This window comes from Orcinus orca, chromosome 1, assembly GCF_937001465.1.
Source record: "Orcinus orca chromosome 1, mOrcOrc1.1, whole genome shotgun sequence".
Lineage (NCBI taxonomy): Eukaryota > Metazoa > Chordata > Mammalia > Artiodactyla > Delphinidae > Orcinus > Orcinus orca.
The window spans coordinates 62,821,164-62,839,781 of record NC_064559.1 but is presented as its reverse complement, the minus strand read 5'-3'; the positions used below and the strand labels follow the sequence as shown (position 1 = coordinate 62,839,781).

General features: G+C 45.9%; 1 protein-coding gene and 1 pseudogene across 1 annotated transcript in view; both read right to left on the bottom strand.

The window, feature by feature from the left end:
- The window catches only part of CD247 (CD247 molecule), a 78,440-nt gene extending 59,822 nt beyond the window's left edge, over positions 1 to 18,618 (bottom strand). The window contains exon 1 of the mRNA XM_012533031.3: positions 18,408 to 18,618. Within this exon, the coding sequence (XP_012388485.1) occupies positions 18,408 to 18,465 (58 nt within the window). The 5' untranslated portion in view covers positions 18,466 to 18,618. The remainder of the gene's footprint in view (positions 1 to 18,407) is intronic.
- Positions 19 to 11,581, bottom strand: LOC117201270 (heterogeneous nuclear ribonucleoprotein A3-like; annotated as a pseudogene).

The following is an 18,618-nucleotide window of genomic DNA, read 5'->3' as shown; positions in this document are numbered from 1 at the left end:
GAGCACAGGCTCCGGACGCACAGGCTCAGTGGCCATGGCTCACGGGCCCAGCCGCTCCGTGGCGTGTGGGATCTTCCCGGACTGGGGCACAAACCCGTGTCCCCTGCATCGGCAGGCGGACTATCAACCACTGTGCCACCAGGGAAGCCCTGAATATCCTTTTAATACATTTTCTTGTCCCTTTCCTACCTCCTAATTCCCTCTCTCTCTCTCTCTCTCTCTCTCTCACACACACACACACACACACAACACACACACAATCTTCTTGCAACAGCAGAGAAAATCAAGGTCATCCCTAGTCCTGGTCTACATACCTGTGTTTGTAAACAAGCATGTCTCGCTAGAGTCAAAATTCATTCTTAACTAAAACACACTCACAAGGCCTTTCCTTGCAGTCAGGGCCCTCATCCAGTTTCTCAAATGCTCATGGACTGCAGAAAGCTACAGAGAAATGGCCAATTCCTTGTGACTCTTGCCAAGAAGAACATGTTTGAAGCATTTCTTGACTCAGAACTGAACTGGAACCACCCTGCCTCACAGCTGGGGCCCCCGGCAGCTGTTACCTGGAAACACAAATTCATCTGTTCTTCCTTCACCAGCCAAGGAGACCACACAGAAGGCAGGAGGTGCCAGCCACAGCTGCCACCCTAGCCCTTCCTCCTGAGGGATGTCAGGGTCCCTCTGCCATCCAGACCACTGCTATGTGGAGTCAAGATGGAGCTTGGGAAAGGAGGGTCTGGAGCAGGTAGAAGAACTGTCTCAAAAGCCCTGCCTCTTGAATTACCATTCAGATTCATTTCGAGATTGCAGAATGTGCTGGCAATGTTTTTCTAAAGGGCAACCCCGGTGCTCCTGAGATGGGAAGCACCCTACTCTCTGACATGTTTATTCCATCTTCCGGAGGGAGGGAGGGGACCAAGTTGGCTCAGCAACCCCACAGCCTGCATCTACACCAGTCACTTCAGCAGGAGCTTGACAGTCAACCAGCCTGGAAACGAACACCTATGCCTTGAGCTAGAAGTGTCTTTCCCTTAGAGATACCTAATGGCAAAGACCTCGGTGCATTTAACATGTCTCTTTCCCTTCCTCCATGATTGAGCCACATCATGGAGAATGACAATCAGTGTTCAAAACAAATAAATCGAGCCATCATAGAAACAACTCTTCCAGATAGTCTTAGGAGAGGTTGAGAAGTATCTTCTTGTATTTAGGTAAGAAATTAAAATGATGACTCAAATCATAATTACAGCAAGGGACTTGTTACATGGTGCTTGGGAAGTTTCACAATCTCTCTATACCCCTGAGGTACCGTTTTCAAAAGGGTGTCTTAGTTTGGGTTCTTCCAGAAGCAGACCCTGAGACAGAGATTGGAATACAGACACTTTATTTGGGAGATGTTCCAAGGAAGCATTGGTAGGTGTTATGGACTGAACTGTCCCCTGCAAAAGACTGTTCAAGTCCTAACCCCCCTCCCCCTACCCCGTACCTGTGAATGTGATCTTATTTGGAAATAACGTGTTGGCAGATGCTCGAGTTAAGATGAGGTCACTGGAGTGGGCTCTAATCCTATAGGACTGTGTCCTTATAAAAAGGGGATGTTTGGACACAAAGACAGACTGGGTCGTGTGGAGATGGAGAGAGAGATCAGGGTGATGAATCTACAAGCCAAGGAGTGCCAAAAATTGCCAGGAAACAGCCAGAAGCTAGGGGAGAGGCATGGAACAGAGTCTCTCTCAGAAGGAACCAACCCCGCTTAACATTTTGGACTTCTACCCTCCAGAACTGTGAGAGAATCAATATCTGCTTTTTAAGCCAACCAGTTTGTGGTACTTGGTTACAGCAGCCCTAGGAAATGGATATTGCAAATACGTGCGGGAGTCTGGCAGGAAAAGGAAGGAACTCAATAAAGGAAGCCTTATTGGCTAGTTACCCCTGTTAACAACAGGGCTTCATCATGCTGGCAAATTCGACGACACAACATGGAACAGGGAGTGCAGAGTTACCACACGTGACAGCAAAGCCTTTTGGGTCAGAATTCAGTCACTGGCTGAGGGCTGCTCCAGCAGGGCATTAATTCTCCTGCACTGGCAGCCTGTAGGTGCACAGGGTGGAGCAGACTCCAGGGCCAGAGCTAGGCCTCGGGCCAAGAGGTGCAGATGGCAACAGCTGGAAGGCAGGCCAGGTGCTGAGGGGGAGGCCAATGCGGTATGAACAGGCACCACCCACTACAAAGGACGTGCTAAACTTTCCTGTGCTGTTGGGAGTTTCTGTTGCAGAATTTAATACACAGGTTATGTAAGAAGAGTAAAGTATCATTGGCCCCTCTTTTCATTGGAACAATCCTGCCAATCAGTGCCCCAAAATGTCCCCCTGATCATTTGCCTGTCCTGATTGCCATGGAGGTGTGAGTAGGGCACGAGAGCTGCTCAAAAGGGACAGAGCTTCTAAGCCCTTACCTGGGCATTTGCACTCATGCTGCTGTCATGCCTTTGATAGATGCTTCCCTTTCCTGGGGTGTCTTCCTCTCCTCTGCTTTGCATTAAGTCCTACCCACTCAAATCCTTTGACCCCAAAGTGCATCCCTTTACTCCTCCAGCCTAGCTTTCTGATAGCCCTCACATTTTGAACCACTCAATATAGTCCTCCATTGAGCTTGTCGCGATCTGTATTCTGTAGGCCATTTAATAGGGGTTCCCTGAAAAAATAAATGCCAAATGGGGTCAAATCAATTAGCACAGCACTGCATGCTGTATCTCCCTCTCTTCCTCCTGGGGATGTATGTGTAAGGCACATTTGCAGAGAGAAGGTTCTGACAAGTCCTGCAGTGAAACAACAACAAACAAAACCTTCTTTAAGTTCGCTCAGACTAGCGTTTCCAATACTCCTGTCCCCTCTTTCTGTGGTACAGCATTCCTATCTTGCAGAACACAGTTTGGGAAACAATCCCTTTGTTATAAACTTCAGTGAACAAGGCCTTTAGGAGTCAGCTCCTTTAGATGAGGAAGGTTGGTTCATGTGAGCAGCTGGTCCCAGGGAGGCAAGTCAGTACTGGGCCTGGGGTGGGGGTGGGCTACGTGTCTCAGTCCCAAGGGCCATGAGTGGAAGGTGCCCTCAGGCTCTCATCCCAGAACCATCCTGAGGGTGGGGAATGAGTTTCCAGGGATGGGCAGGGGACTACTAAGAACCCTAGCTAGTGTTTCCTGATTTCCTGAGGTAGGACATCCTGTTCCTAACACCAGATCTGCCCTTTTCCAACTTTTTGTGGCAAACAAACCTCAACTCCTCCCTCTAAGTTTATGACAAACGTAGGTTCTTATCCCGCACCCAGAGGCAATGTGTTTCACAGTGGGGGCCAGGTTGACTGGGGCCAAAGTCCAGCTCTGCTAGCTTTGCACCCCTGGGCCTCAGCTCCCCACCTGCATAATGAGGACACCAATAAAAGTCCCACAGGATTAGCTGACCTAACGCATGTAAACAACACAGAAAACAAGCTCCTCTCAACAAGTGTTAACTGTTACTGCAGCTCATATCACTTTACCAGACTATTCGGATACATCTATCAGACCTCGAAACTGTGAGGTCTCCAAGCACAGCAACTGGGATTTATCACGGTGCAGCACCGACGTGTAATAGTGCTTCCTCAGAAAATACATTTAGGATGAACTAAGGCACGGCTATGTTCTGCATTTTATTTCTACCTCTGATAATATTTCTGACAAGGAAATGTATCGTTAAAACATACCCTCTTGGGCTTCCCTGGTGGCACAGTGGTTGAGAGTCCGCCTGCCGATGCAGGGGACACGGGTTCGTGCCCCGGTCCGGGAGGATCCCGCATGCTGCGGAGCGGCCGGGCCCGTGAGCCATGGCCGCTGAGCCTGCGCGTCCAGAGCATGTACTCCACAACAGGAGAGGCCCGCGTACCGCAAAAAAAATAAAAAAATTAAAAAAAAAATACCCTCTTCACTCATAGAAAGATTACCTGATTTTTCTCTCACTGGTTTTAGTCTTCGCTCTCCAGCTACATTAACCTAACAGATGCCCTGTCATGAATAGAGGTGAGTTTGGCTGCCCGCGCATTGGCTCAGTGGGTCACTGTCCTTGTGGTCACCATGGCTCCGGGGCAGTCACAGCAGAGATGTTTAAGATGCCATTGATTTATCTGCACAAAGAGGTAATTTTTCTTTTTTTTTTTTTGCGGTACACGGGCCTCTCGCTGTTGTGGCCTCTCCCGTTGCGGAGCACAGGCTCCGGACGCGCAGGCTCAGCGGCCACGGCTCACGGGCCCAGCCGCTCCGCGGCATGTGGGATCCTCCCAGACCGGAGCACGAACCTGTGTGCCCTGCATCGGCAGGTGGACTCTCAACCACTCTGCCACCACAGAAGCCCCAAAGAGGTAATTTATCTGTCTCTCTTAATCATGAATGGGGTGCCAGGCAGAGAGGTGAGACACCCAGGTAGAGCCGCATCACAGAAAGCTCTTAAAAGGAAATTCTTCCAAATCCAAGGGGTCAATCCTGCTCACCCCAGGGAGGTGGTCCATTGGTGAACAACTGTCAGGAAAATCTGGGCACATCCCTCCTTAAGAAAATTAAACGTGTCTGTCTATGCTATGATAATCCAATAAGTGAAAATTCACACTCATGAAAATAGCTAAATTAGAAAATGAACGCTTGCATTACTAAATGATTCAATAACACTCTCCTAAGTGTATATATATATTTTTTTTTTCTTTTTTTTTTTTTTGTGGTACGTGGGCCTCTCACTGTTGTGGCCTCTTCCGTTGCGGAGCACAGGCTCAGTGGCCATGGCTCACGGGCCTAGCCGCTCTGCGGCATGTGGGATCCTCCCGGACCGGGGCATGAACCCATGTCCCCTGCATCGGCAGATAGACTCTAAACCACTGCGCCACCAGGGAAGCCCTCTCCTAAGTATATTTTAAGTGTTGTTATAATATTCTCTTCCACAAAACTTTCCAAGGGCCTCATCTAGCAGGGGAAGGTCCCCTTGTATGTGGCTGATATTTTCTTTTATAAAAAGCAGTTTTGGGGCTTCCCTGGTGGCGCAGTGGTTGAGAGTCCGCCTGCCGATGCAGGGGACATGGGTTCGTGCCCCGGTCCGGGAAGATCCCCCATGCCGCAGGGCGGCTGGGCCCATGAGCCATGGCCGCTGAGCCTGCGCGTCCGGAGCCTGTGCTCTGCAACGGGAGAGGCCACAACAGTGAGAGGCCCGCGTACCGCAAAAAAAAAAAAAAAAAAAAAAAGTAGTTTTGTTGAGGCATAATTTACATACATAAGGCATTTTCTGAACCTATATGTACTAATAATATACGGAATTTGGGTCACTTGTTCATTCATTTAACTTTTATTTTATACCAATAAAAGGCACTCTGGCTCTGTGTGTGTGTGTGTGTGTGTGTGTGTGTGTGTGTGTGTGTGTGTGTGTGTGTGTTTAGCTTTCTTTTTGCCTGTCCACTGTCTGCCTTGCTCCTGACAGGATTCTGGGAGGAGTGCTGACTTTATTTTCTCCCAGAGGCTGCAGGAGAGTAGTCCTGTGAACCAAGGCCCTCAGACAGCCTGTTGTCTTGTAGGTGGGCAGGTCAGGGCCTGTGGCATTAACGGGCAAAAAACTTAAAAACAATGGGAACTTGATCAAATGAGGCTCCCCTGCAGCATCAACTGTCCCTATCCGGGGTTTCCTCACGGTAGGGATGACCCAGTGCTTTTTTGCACCTCCTGAAATAGTTGAAGGCTGTCCCCCTGCTCATGGAAGTGGCCAGTCTGCCACCGTCAGGGCCTCATGGCTAGGATGAACTAACATGGTCCAGCCAGCCGCAGCCCTCTTGCAGTTGCCATTCCAATGTGAGGCCTCGTTCCACACACCTGAGACCCAAGTGCCCAGCTCAGGAAACACCATTCCTTTACAACAGGGCAGCCTGGCGGCCCAGAGGAACGATAGCTGGAGCGAGCATCAAAAGTCCTGGGTTCAAGAGCTGACTCTGCTACATGACATTTGGCTGATTTATTGATCTCTTGGACCACCATTTCTTCCCTGGTAAAATCCAGAAGTAAAACTTGAAGGTGTCTATCCTTTCCAGCTCATATATTCCGTGATTCTGTCACACCAGGGCAAGGTCACAGAACATCTTTGGGTCACAGAAAATCTTTCCCAAGAGGCTCCATCTACTGTTCTTATCACTGAAAGTACAACTCACTGACAGCATCCCCCATGCCCACCTCTGCTAATCACAATATTACCACAGGCCCCTTCTGATTACAAAGTAGTTACACTACATGAGAGGTGCATTCCTGATGATTCTGCAAAATTCAAGTTAATTTCTCACAGGAATAAATACAAAATCAGAGTCACATTATGGTAAATAGTGCACATAAATTGAGACCTTATTAAGTTTTTAAGTATTACATTAGTTTGAATTTACGTAATTCAAAACCCCATTACATGTGATTTGTATATTCCCTTGGAAAGGATTTTTTAAAAACCATCAGGGAAAAGGAATGAAGGTGATGGGAGAGAAAGATAATGTCATAGGGTCAAACTTGGAGAAAGACCATGGGTTTGAAGGAACTCTACGCGGAAAGCATCCAGGACGATAGAGAGGACTCCCTAGAGAGGACCCAGTGGCACAATACCTGCTTCCTTGGGTGATCATTCTGCACTGAATCTGAGATGATTAGCCAGTTTTGAGGTTAGATTTCTTTCTTTTTTAAGTTGAAATTACTCCAGGCTTGAATGCTGCTGCAAAATATTCCACCCCAAATTTTTAAATCCCGCAGCAGCCAAATCCTCTGTTTATCCCTTGGCACAGAGGAGCCATTTTGTGCTCTTCAAAACGGCTGACAGGAATTTTCTGAGGAAGCTATGGTCTGAAACCAACCAGCAATTAGATCGGCTTTGAGTCTGAGGCTTTCTGTTTACAGCCATAGCTAGAAACAAACAGATGTGTTTCTTCCAAACTAAAGAAATCAAGAAATTGTCATGAATATAAAAAACTGCTCTCCAAACCTTCCCTTTCACATCCTCCCCACTGGCCATTTTGGATTGCAAGAGTTTGTGATTATAACTTGATTCACAATCCGTTTTTGGTTTCCAAGTACCTCCCTCTCCAAGATGAAATAACAAAGCTTTGAAAATTAGAGGCACCCTTCCCCTCACCCCAGAGAGCTACTCCTGACGAGATACTCTGTTGAAATGGAAGGAATTGCTTTATAGCGGCCTCCCTTGTGGAATTATGGATGGGAACATTTAACAATACAGCATTTGCAATGGGCAGGTGAGAGCTGGCCAAGTTTTTAAAGGGGATTTCACAGGCCAGGTCAGCAGGGAGATGGATGGGTGAGCTGCGGTGGATACAATTATCTGACTTTCTGAGCTGTTCTTTTGAAGCCTCTACACTTAATAGAAAGAAAAATAATAAGCCTCTTTGCCAACCTTTTGTAGCTCAATCTTTATTGTTCCCACCGAAATCCAAAGAAAACAGACAAGATTCATTTTGTCCAGAAAGCATTTGTGTATTTTATATAGGTCTGGGTTTTGAAGCATTGATAGTGAAGTGGGAGAAAAGACAAAGATTTCTCTCTAATCTGAAGAAATCAAAGGGGGGAATTTCTGAAGCTCTCTAGCCTAGTTCAAAATAGTCTTGGTTGGTATCTCCTGATATACGCCTCCTTTGCTACTAAACTCAGCATGGAAATTAGCACAGGCTCACAAAACGATGAAAATTAGACCAGACCATAAAGAAGCAAGCCTGTAGGGAAATTAAGACTTTTTCATAAAACCTGAGAACACGACCTACAGAACTAGGGAAGCTTTCTTTTACCTGTGGGCTCTCAATCACTCAACATCCATCTCCAAGACACTGGCCTCATCAGTGCACTGGTTGGGCCAACCATCTACAGAATTGTTTGTTCTCCTTGGGGCACAAGAGAAGTGCTTGGTAAATATTTACTCATTGATAAACCAAGTGGTTTACCAGATGACTTGTTTTATTTTTGTTTAAGTTAAAAATTCCTTAATTTTTATTCCTGCTACCACTATCACAATTTACAAGATAATATACCTGATGTAAGGAAATGAAAAAGACAAATCTAAAAGACTTGAAAGACCTCAGGAATGTACATCTAATTGACACTACATTGCAGTAATCAATAGCTACACTTTTTGCAAATTGTGGCTATGACAGTCCTGAACAAGAAGTTTTCCTGTTTAAGCTGCGATAACTTTTCTGACTACAGATGCTTGTTCCTTCTCTAGCACACTTTTACAGTTCCTCTAATGCACTTGGGACGACTGCCTCACAGCAACCTGCAGCTTTCCTGACGACTCCTCACCCTCTCCTGCTGAGAACTTCAACGCTTTTCTGCTGAGTTTTTAGAACCTTCTGATTCCATGCCCACCCCTCCACTACCAGATCCATAACCACCAACACAGGGACTGCTCAAGCTTCTTCCACCAAAACTGCCCCCCTTCATGGGCCCATAATTTGATTACTGTTGTTCACTATAATTTCCAAAATCATTATAGTATCCTCCACTACCATAGTTACCACCACCAAAATGTCCTCCTTCATTATAATCATCATATCCTCTGCCACCGCTAGCATTTCTACCACCTTGGTTTGCATATCCTGGTCCACCACCACGTTAGCCTCCTCTAAGGCTATAACCAGGACCATCACAATAGTTGCCACCATCACCTCCAGATCCATGATATCCACCGTCATCCTGCTGCCACCACCTACCTCCACAACTACAGGCTCCTCTTCAGCCAACGTGTCCTCCGTGACCCATAAAGTTGCCACATCCACCTCTTTGCCATCCCACAGACCACACTTCTTGCTTAGAAAAGGTCTTTTTCACTTCACAGTTAGGCCCATTGAGAGTGTGGTGTTTCTGAACAACAGTTTTTATCAACTGTATCATGATCACCAAAAATCACAAAAGCAGATTTTCTCTTTTTTTCCACTCTGCCTGTCTTCCATAACGTCTATGATTTCAATCTTGCTATACTTTTCAAAGTAGTCTTTCGAATTAAATTCTTCTGTATCTTCTTTAATACCACCAAGACCAATTTTCTTCACTGTTAGATGGACTCTACAGAAGCGTCTCTAGAAAGAGCTCTCTTTGGCTTCACCACACACACATCAGCCTTGTGTGGTCCAGCACACCTTGCCGCATCCACCTCGTGCGACTACAAGAGTAGGTCACAAAACCAAAGGCCCTGGGATGTTTGGTTTGTGGGTCTCTCATCACCACACAGTCTGTGAGTGTGCCCCACTTCTCAAAATGTTCAGCGCTCGGACCACCAATGAACAGTTTTCTCAGTTGTGCTGGTTCCTTTGGATCGTGGCCATGGTGCTAAGATATGTATAATTCTAAGTACTTTAGCAAGAGCGGCAGATCAAGAAGTATTTTAAAGCAGCAAACTTTTTTTTTTTAATTCATATTTTCAACTGGGTGTTGCGAAGAAAAGACAGGACACAGAATTAAATTCTCGTCGCCTTAGAAAGGTCTGTAAGGCCTAAAAATGTGCCATTTGCACCATTTTCTGCCAGGCACCTCCTCCCTTTTCCTTCCAGTTCCACGCTCTCTTTCCCAACAGAGGAGCAAGGCGGTCCTTGTGGGCAAATGTGCCATTCAGATGGTTTGAATAACCAGATATTAAAAATAACTATCAGTCTGGCGATACCAACTCTCGACAGCCAGAGTAGGTCACCACAAGCCACCTTATTGAATTGCTTATCTATTCTGAGGGCAGGAAGAAAGAAAAGCATCAAATGTATTTTGACTCTTGTAGTCAAAACTCAGAGGATGGCCACCGTGGGAAGAACTGGTGAGAATTTGGGGAGCTGGTGACATTTTCTGCTGACGGGTACGTGTTCCTGAAACTCTGTGTGCTGGGCCTCCACTCTGAGAAGCGCTCACCGTAGGGAACTATTTGTGTTGGGTTTTTAACCTTGAGTTATGAGAACAACAATTTTCCACCTTCCTTTGTCACCTCAACACTGGTAACAATGTCAACAGTGGGTCTGGGAGATCCCCAGGTATCTGGACGTCATTATAAGGGGAAGACAGGGTTTCCACAGGTCAGGGTGGGAGTAGGGTAGGCATTCTAAGTAGAGGGAACTGGGAGGAAGGTGGAAAGAAAGAAAGACAGCAGGCTTACTTGGGAGATGGCAGAGTTCTGAGGGCAGTTGGGAGACCTGAGACGTCTCTGCATCTGTGAAGAAGCTGCTCCCACCTCTCCATGATCCTAGAGATTCTAGCTTGGACAGAAGTTTTCTTGACTCCCTTCTGCACAGAATGCCTGGAATGGGCTCAGTGAAATCTCAGCCCTGCCATTCTCCTGCCTAGCTTGCCAGTTCTAAGCTCAAGCAATGTTTGCCCTTCCTTCTACAGAGCTGTCCTGCTGCCACCATCCTCCTCTTAAATGCACACATTATACACAGAAAGCCACTCACTGGTGCACACAGAAAGACTTACCTGCAGACTCAAGACACGTCCATCTGCATACAAACAGGCGCACACACAATGCACCCACACGCTGGGACACACTGGAACACGTGCACAAACACACAGCCTCACATACACCTTCACATGCACACTGGGGCACAGGCATCTGTACCCCCCGCAGAGCACACAGGTAAACACACACCAGCACATGTGCGTGCCATACCCGCGCCGAGCTATAACCCACAGGACGGGGCCTGGGCACAGGCTGGTCCCACGCTGCAGCCCCCGTTCAGCGGCCTTCTCCTGGGAGCACGCTGCTCTGGCCAGTCTGCCTCCCACAGCTTCAGATCAAAAGCCCCCGCCCCACCCCCAGGCTGTCTCTTCTACTCTGCCTGTAATACCTCCTCCCTCCAAACCTCCACTGCCACTCCCAGCCTGCATGAGGAAAAGGCAGGCCTAACTCAGGGCCGACATTCACATGATGGCTTCGAGCCAGTGCAACATCTCATGCTGGGGACCTGGTGAAATGAAGGAACACACAGCTGACTTTCTAGTGTCTACAGCGACAGAGAGAAGTGGTGATTTGTTTAATCCTAAATAGTTGTGTTGGTTTGTGTTCTGAGCCATCTTCCCCAAATCCAGGGTTTGGCAAAGGCAATGCACCTATAACCCAGCAGCCCTGCAAATAGCTGGAGAACCTCTCAGAGACGTCTCCTTTCCCAGCCCTCCTCCCAGTCAGCTTGGGGAGCGGCCCCACTAAGAGCCACCGATATTCACAATCTGGCAATTTAATGCTTCTGCCCTGAGCATCAGATTTCTTATCTTGGTTTGCTTTGCTCCAGTCAACAGCAAAAGGGTTTGCACTCCCTGGGCTCAGTCCAGGCAGATGCAAGTGGACTCAAGGCTAAAATCTGACATAAGAAATTAAGAACTGAGGGCTTTCCTGGTGGCGCAGTGGCTAAGAATCCGCCTGCCAATGCAGGGGACACGGGTTCGAGCCCTGGTCCGGGAAGATCCCACATGCTGCAGAGCAACTAAGCCCGTGTGCCACAACTACTGAGCCTGTGCTCTAGAGCCCACGAGCCACAACTACTGAGCCCACGTGCCACAACTACTGAAGCCCGCACGCCTAGAGCCTGTGCTCCGCAACAAGAGAACACAACGAAGAGTAGCCGCTGCGTGCCACAACTAGAGAGAGCCCGTGTGCAGCAACGAAGACCCAACGCAGCCAAAAATAAATAAATAAATAAATAAAATTTATGAAAAACAAAAAAGAAATTAAGAATTGATTATAGATATTTGTCATTTAAAGGTAATTCTCCCACTCCTTGAGGATTTATATAAAAAAACAAATCTCAACCCAGCATCTGTGTGTAATAGTGTGCTATTCTTTCAGAAAACCTCACCCCACAAAACCTTACACCCTGTATGAAGATACATTCTTACCAAACAGATTGGTTAACGGCTACTATTTAGGATCAAGTCTTCTCAAATATGATTTAATTTACACTTTGATTTACACATTTGAGTTCCACCTATGCATAACGTGGTTGGCGGGGGAGAGGACGGGGGGCGGTACCTGCACGCACAGAAAGGGGCCGGTCCCTCTCAAGAAAAGCTCCAAAATAGGTATATTTTATTAAGAGCAAAACAGAAAATATGGATTTTACCAATTGGGGAGAAAATGATTTCAGAACTGTAATAATAGGCCAGAGAAAAATGCAATTCTATATTAACAACCAAATACTTCATACTCAGCAGAAAAACATATTTAAATGAGAATATTCAGCATCCAAACAATTATTTCTTCAGAAATTGAGAGGAAAATCATAATACGTGCTTACTAAGGGGAAATACCTTCAAAAATCTGCTTCAGAATTCAGTCATCTGATGTATAATACTGCAAATTGACAGCAGGCCTGGTAGACAGGCTGCATAGAACATTCGAGAGCACATTCCTTGAACAAGGGATCAGAGAAACAGTGTTCGGAGCCTGCTTCTACTCTGAAGCGAGTCACCAAACCTCTGAACCTCATTTTCTTTGTTTATAAAAAGAGAATCTTAAAATCAATAGTTTTTCTGCTACTTGCCATTGAATGGTTATGAATGAAGGTGCTGGAAAGCATTTTGTAAACATAAAGGGACGACTGTACGAACAGAACAGTGGTCTGGACCAGCGAGGATCCTGCCTGTCCTTGTTTGAATGCTTTCTATTTATTTTTTTCCCCTTGAGCCTGCAAATTAGTTGCTGAGTAGCACAAATCATAACAGGCAACCGAAGCGGACAGTGGAAGCTCCTAATATTTCCACCACTGCAGTTTAGCTGCTTCAGACCTCAATTTGCTTTCTCTTCAAGTCAGTGCTCACCAACAAAGTCCTTGTGTGGCCATAAATCTGCATCCGACGCACAAGCGTAAGGGACAAGGCAGAAAATGTTAGAATCCGTCCTTGGATTTTTTGCAACGGAGGCTCCCACTGGAGAGTTAAAAATATTGTGGTAAGGGGGAAGTCCGGATTTTCTTTTTAAGTTTTAAGTTTATTGTTTATTTGGAGCTTCAGGGAAGAATGAAGTTTAGGTTCCTAATTCTACGAGCCAATACCAGTGGGGTGGGAGGCTAGGTAACTTAAACGTTCTTGAAAACTTGGTAATTACAAGACCATACGCAATTCATTTCACAGATGCGAAAAATAAAGAGATTCCTGCCCAAGTTTACTGCAATTTAGTGACAAGGGAAGACAAAGAAAGCATGTTAGTACCAGGGTTTCCACTTTCTTCCACTGGGAAAATGATATCCTTTATTTTGTAGGTTGGGAAACTGAGGCACACATGATAATGACTACTGCTTTTCGAGCACCTCTGGTGTGTAGGCACTTCCGAGCAGTATCTCCGCTCCACCGTGCTCTGCATGAGGTAGACATGGTTACCGCCATCTCACAGAGGAAGAAGGGGGCTCCGAAGGTAGGCAACTGGCCACAGATCAGGACTTGTATCCAGATCTTTCTGGTTCCACGGTCTCCTCTCTCCCTCCACCCTATCGCCTGCTCCAAAAAAGACAAGAAACACTTGCAGACGGTCAGAGAGTTAGGGGAAAAACTCTCTTTCCTTGACAGAAAAACTGTTTAGACTTCAACAGAAGTCTAAAGTATCCTGTGAAATGTTCCTTTACTTTAACCTATTACTTTAATTGTCAGCCCTGGAGAAATTAGCCCAAGGAAGTAATTCAAAAGAAATTTTAAAAGCTACAGATGTAAAGATTTTCTTGCAGCATTAGCTATAATAACAAAAATTAGAGACAGCCCAAATATCCAACAATAATGAAATAGTAAAGAAAATACGATGCATAAACTATGGACATTTACGTAGCGATTAGAAACAATCATGAAGGCTAAGTATCAAAAAAGATGCTCAGAATAAAATATTAAGGAAAAAAAGCACTTGAAATTGTTTTTGTAATAACAACTATATAAAGATATTTAAACACTTATAAAAATACTGGAATGGAATATTTTTTAAATCTATAACTTCCTCTGATTTTATGATATTTTGGGTAAAATACCTCAAATTAAGAGAGAGAAAAAAAATGATAGCTAGCTGGGATATTTACTTAGTAACTTAGACCAATTTGGACTATAATGATTAGATATCCTGCTTTTCTTTTTTTTCTTTCTATATTTTGAAGCAGTTGGGCAATTGAATGCGATTTATGCTATAATCCACAAACTCTTATTTTTCTCCTTGGTGCCTTTCATTAGTTTATTAATTCATTAGTTAATCTCCAACGGTGGTAGCCTTCTTTATTTTCTGCTTTTCCCTAGTGTTAAAGCCACGTCAGAAAAATGAGCATCTTTCTTTGTCTAATTCTCAAGATATAGTGTTAGTTGAATCATATGAAATTATCATTTTTGTAGGTCCCAAATAAATGAATATAGGAAATTTCATACGGTCCAACCAGAAAATTTTAACAACGGTAGGATTTTGTCTGAAACTGTCCTTGTAAATCATTTTGAATCCATCTGTTTACTCAAACTGCCCTGTCCCCTCCACCAGCTTAGTTTCTGTGTTTTTTTAAAGTACTTTGTTTAATGCTAAGTTCTCTAGAAGAAAGGTCCAAATAATGCCACTCCAATATACAGCCCCCCTCCATAAACCATTAAAGTGAATTTAATCACATGGAAAGGTCTAGATTTCCTTCATTCACCCACCTTTCAATTCACTCAACAAATATTTACTGCGCGTGATCTCTGCTCCAGGCACTATGCTAAGTGCTGGGACACAACCCTGAGCAAGACTGAAGCGTCTTTTCCCTCAGAAAACATAGATTGTGTTTGAGACTGGAAGGAATGGCTATGTATGTGCAGTGACTAAACTGACTGTTTTGTTTCAATTAACAGATCAAATGACTAGTTTGATTATTTTTTAACCAAATGGACTTTATGTTTGCTCAAATTGATTAAATCTACCGTCACTTTAATGTTAATAAGAACTAGCCCTGGCCCAAGCAGAGAAGAAATTTATTTTGAACTATCGTTGCTATTTATTTAATCAGTTAGCTGACCCATAGGTAAATAAGGCTCAGGAGAAAAAGGATTACAGAGTGTGTGTTTGGACAACTCTAAAGCAACACAGTTCCCTAACGGTGCCTGAATCCTTCAAAATAAAACAAAACACAGTGCCCAGGGATTCTTGAAAGTAAAAGTGTATATCCAGTAAAAAATTAAATCTAATTTTTTAAACACAAAGGCAAAAATAAAAAGAATTTTAAAATAAATTCAGCAGTGGTCATTCACCTAAACAAGAGTTGCCCAGCACCGTTTCTGGGGCACGTTTTGCCGCAGCAGATGTGTAAACAGGCCAGCAAATCTGAGAACCACCAAGGTAGAAAATGAAGTAGGTCATCTGGATGAGCAGAGCCAGATGACCAGAGGTCAAAATAAACCATTGGTGGAAACGCCATCGACGAAAAACTTTTCCTGGCATCACACAAAAGCTTCCCTCAAGCCCAGCTTCAAGCAGTTTAAGCAAAGGTCTGGTTTCGAGGAGTGCTCACTTAAATACCCTGGTCACTGTGCATCCACCACACCAACCGTTTGGCTGCAAATTCTGGATGGCCACCTTGACCAGTGATGACCAGGGGGGCTGTGCTCTAATTTGCTCCCCCTAACTACTTATATGTATTGTCAGTCATGTTTTCACTCTGGGGGAATATCCCTTACAGAATAAGTGTCTCAAAAAAATAGAAATGGTAGCTGTAATGCTCATCCTATGACCCAGCAAAGTTTTGAGGCTTGTTCACAATTGGGCCCACCACTGGGAGGGATCACTGCTATGTTCCTGAGCTGTTACAGCTTTGCTCAGAAACCAAAAGAAGGATGAGCTGCATTTCAACAGATGGAGGAAGTGCCCAGTGCTGCTTTACAACACAATCGAGAGCAAATTAAGAATCCTAAACATGGGTTTCCATTTCCTGTCCCTGGATAATGAGAACAAGAAAACAGGCCAGGATGTAATAATTAATACAACTTTCACGTATTGATTGTTTAGTACATATCAGGCACATAACATTTACTTCTCATTTCCACAGCTCTGCAACGAAGGTTATTCTTACTTTAGAGGTGAGAAAACTGAGGCCCAGAGAGGTTAAGTAACTTGTCTAAGGTTGCACAGCTGGGAAATTGGCAGCAATGTGACTGGCCTGACTCTTCCCACGACACCTAGGAGCATGCATTTCCTGAGACTTTGTGTCAAAGCTGCATTTCCTTACAAAGGAAGGACCAAGGTCACACTGACCACTGTGAGGCAGGGAGTTAGAGGCACTGAGGAGTCGAGGGCTCTGCGGGCAGAAGTCTGCCCATGCCATTAGACACGCCATCTTAATCTCTTCCAGCCTCGGCTGACCGTCTTGGCAGACTCACCCAGGGAGACCTCCTCAGGTAGACGGACTGGGTCGTTATTTGCCGTGATCTTAATGATCTGGGCATTTGCAAGAAAGTGCAAATGGAAAAGTCTTAGTAAAAAGAAGATGCTTTAAAAGGGTTCGGGGATGAGTAACTTAACTGAGCAAGAAAAGAGGGAAGACCTCAACTCGAATTCCGTCAGTCAGCAGCCTTTCTTCCAAAGGAAATCACAGAGTGTGTCTTCTCAGCCAACACGGGCGCCATTTATGGCCCTCGGTGTTAAAGGCCTCTCTAAGCCTCCCCAGCCTTCCCTCAACAGGGCTAGGACACTTTGGAAAACTTTTGTCCAGGAACCTTATCTAAAATTAGCTGAAATTTCAATCTCCACACCAGCAAAGCAAGTGGCATTGAAAGATGAACCTAAGGCTTTTCTTTCTGTGGAAATGGGGCATGGCCCCCATCTTGTCTTCTGGGTGGGGTTTTGTTTACCACTCCTGGCAGCCACCAGCACCCAAGCAGCTTTTATTTTCTCATCTAATTCCATTGCCCCAGCCTTGGCCCCAAGACCCAACACAAATAGACCCCTGAGGAAACTTCACATGGTAGAATTATCTACCAAGTGCCGTCCCCCGAACCTGAAGCCCAAAGTCTGAATCTACTGCTGTCAGCAGTTCCCTCTGAAGTCATTGAATTCACAGGCCATTTTGGCATCTTGGGTCCTCTTGTGCCCTGCACGCGAGGATGGGCTGCTCTGGGCTCGCCCTGGTGTTCTTACCTATGGCACTGCGTGACTCATACCCAAGAAGGCTTTTCTGAGAAGAGAGCTGTGATCTTACAGAAAACCCCGCAATTTCTTAGTCCTCGAAACCCCCGAGGTGCTAGGCGGCAGCTGTGCCACGTTCCCTGGCAGGAACAAAAGTGCCAATGGCCTTTCCTGCCCTCCCACCCTTGTCGCCAAACTCCCTCCCACACCGAGGTGAGCTGTCGAGTGGAGGAATGACATTGGTTTGTGACCACTCTCCTGGTTTCTTTAGATTCAAATACAGCTTGTCCCATATTTTGGAAAAAATGCCAGGATGCCAATGCCCAGAGGCAGTCCATTTTGTCTTCTTTTCACTTCTTCTTATTATCTGAGCTAGAAAACACGGTAAGGGTAAAAGGATTCTAGAAAAGCCGGACTCTAAGGGCTGGAATGAAGTGAGGAGTAGGTTCTCTTGTTGGTTGGTTGTTCCTCGTGGTGGCTACTTAACAAGTCACATCCTCTCATCTGTCCCCTACATTCTGTCAGCATCTCTGGCTTTATGGCCTCAGACAGAGAGCTGCCTGAGGCAAGAGGCGGTGGGTTAGTCACTGAGCCTGGATGGGTGTGTCATCAGGCAGCCCTTGGCTGTAGGGTACAGAGACAGCCAAGTCAGAGCTAAGCCTAGACACAGACCCTGAAGAAGGCCACTTCCCTCCTTCATTAACCCAGTCAGTCTCTGGCCCATCAAGGTGTTTCAGGTCAGCCAGGGCCACAGCCATGACCCTCTCTAACCAACAACAAATGCAATGTTTTTTGTTGGCGAAGGAAGAAGGAAAGGGGCTGAGTGACGGAGCCAGCAAGGGGGTGAAAGAAGAATACATAAAGACTAGAAAAGTGCCTCAGCATGAAACATGGCCTGGCTGACATTTTCTGGTCCCTCCCAGCTTCTGTTAAATACTCCCTCTCTTCTTGTCCACATGGGGCCTGCCTCAGTTTCTCCTCATCCTTTCCCCACCACAGACTTTTCTCTCTCTTTTTGTCACTGGAAAAATCCATACTTTGCACAGGTGTGTTTTCGAGCAGCTGGCTCTGAGCTGATGCCCAGCCTGGCTTTAATGAGGCAGATGCCTGCATCAAGCCGGACCCTCCCCGCTCAGCTGCTCATTGATTTGGGGAGGGCAGGGTTTAAAGGAGACACTGGCGCCTCACCAGCCCTCGGCTATCTCCCTCCACCCCCGACACACACGCACAAAGGGTTCCAAAAAGTTCCTTGCCATCGATACATCCGATACATCCGGCCTTACCTGTAACTGGGAAGTGTGCCTGCAGGGTGGCCACCGTAACAAGCGCCATCCACTTCATCTTGTCCTTCCCCAGGATGGTGCCTGGGGGCAGAGGCCGAGGCAGCCGTGACTGGAAGAAGAAGAGAAAAGCAGTCTCTTTGGCTGCAGCCTCCTCAGGAAGTGGAGGACGATGGGGCCTTTGAGAAGGCACCTGCCAGCAGGGCCAGGAAAC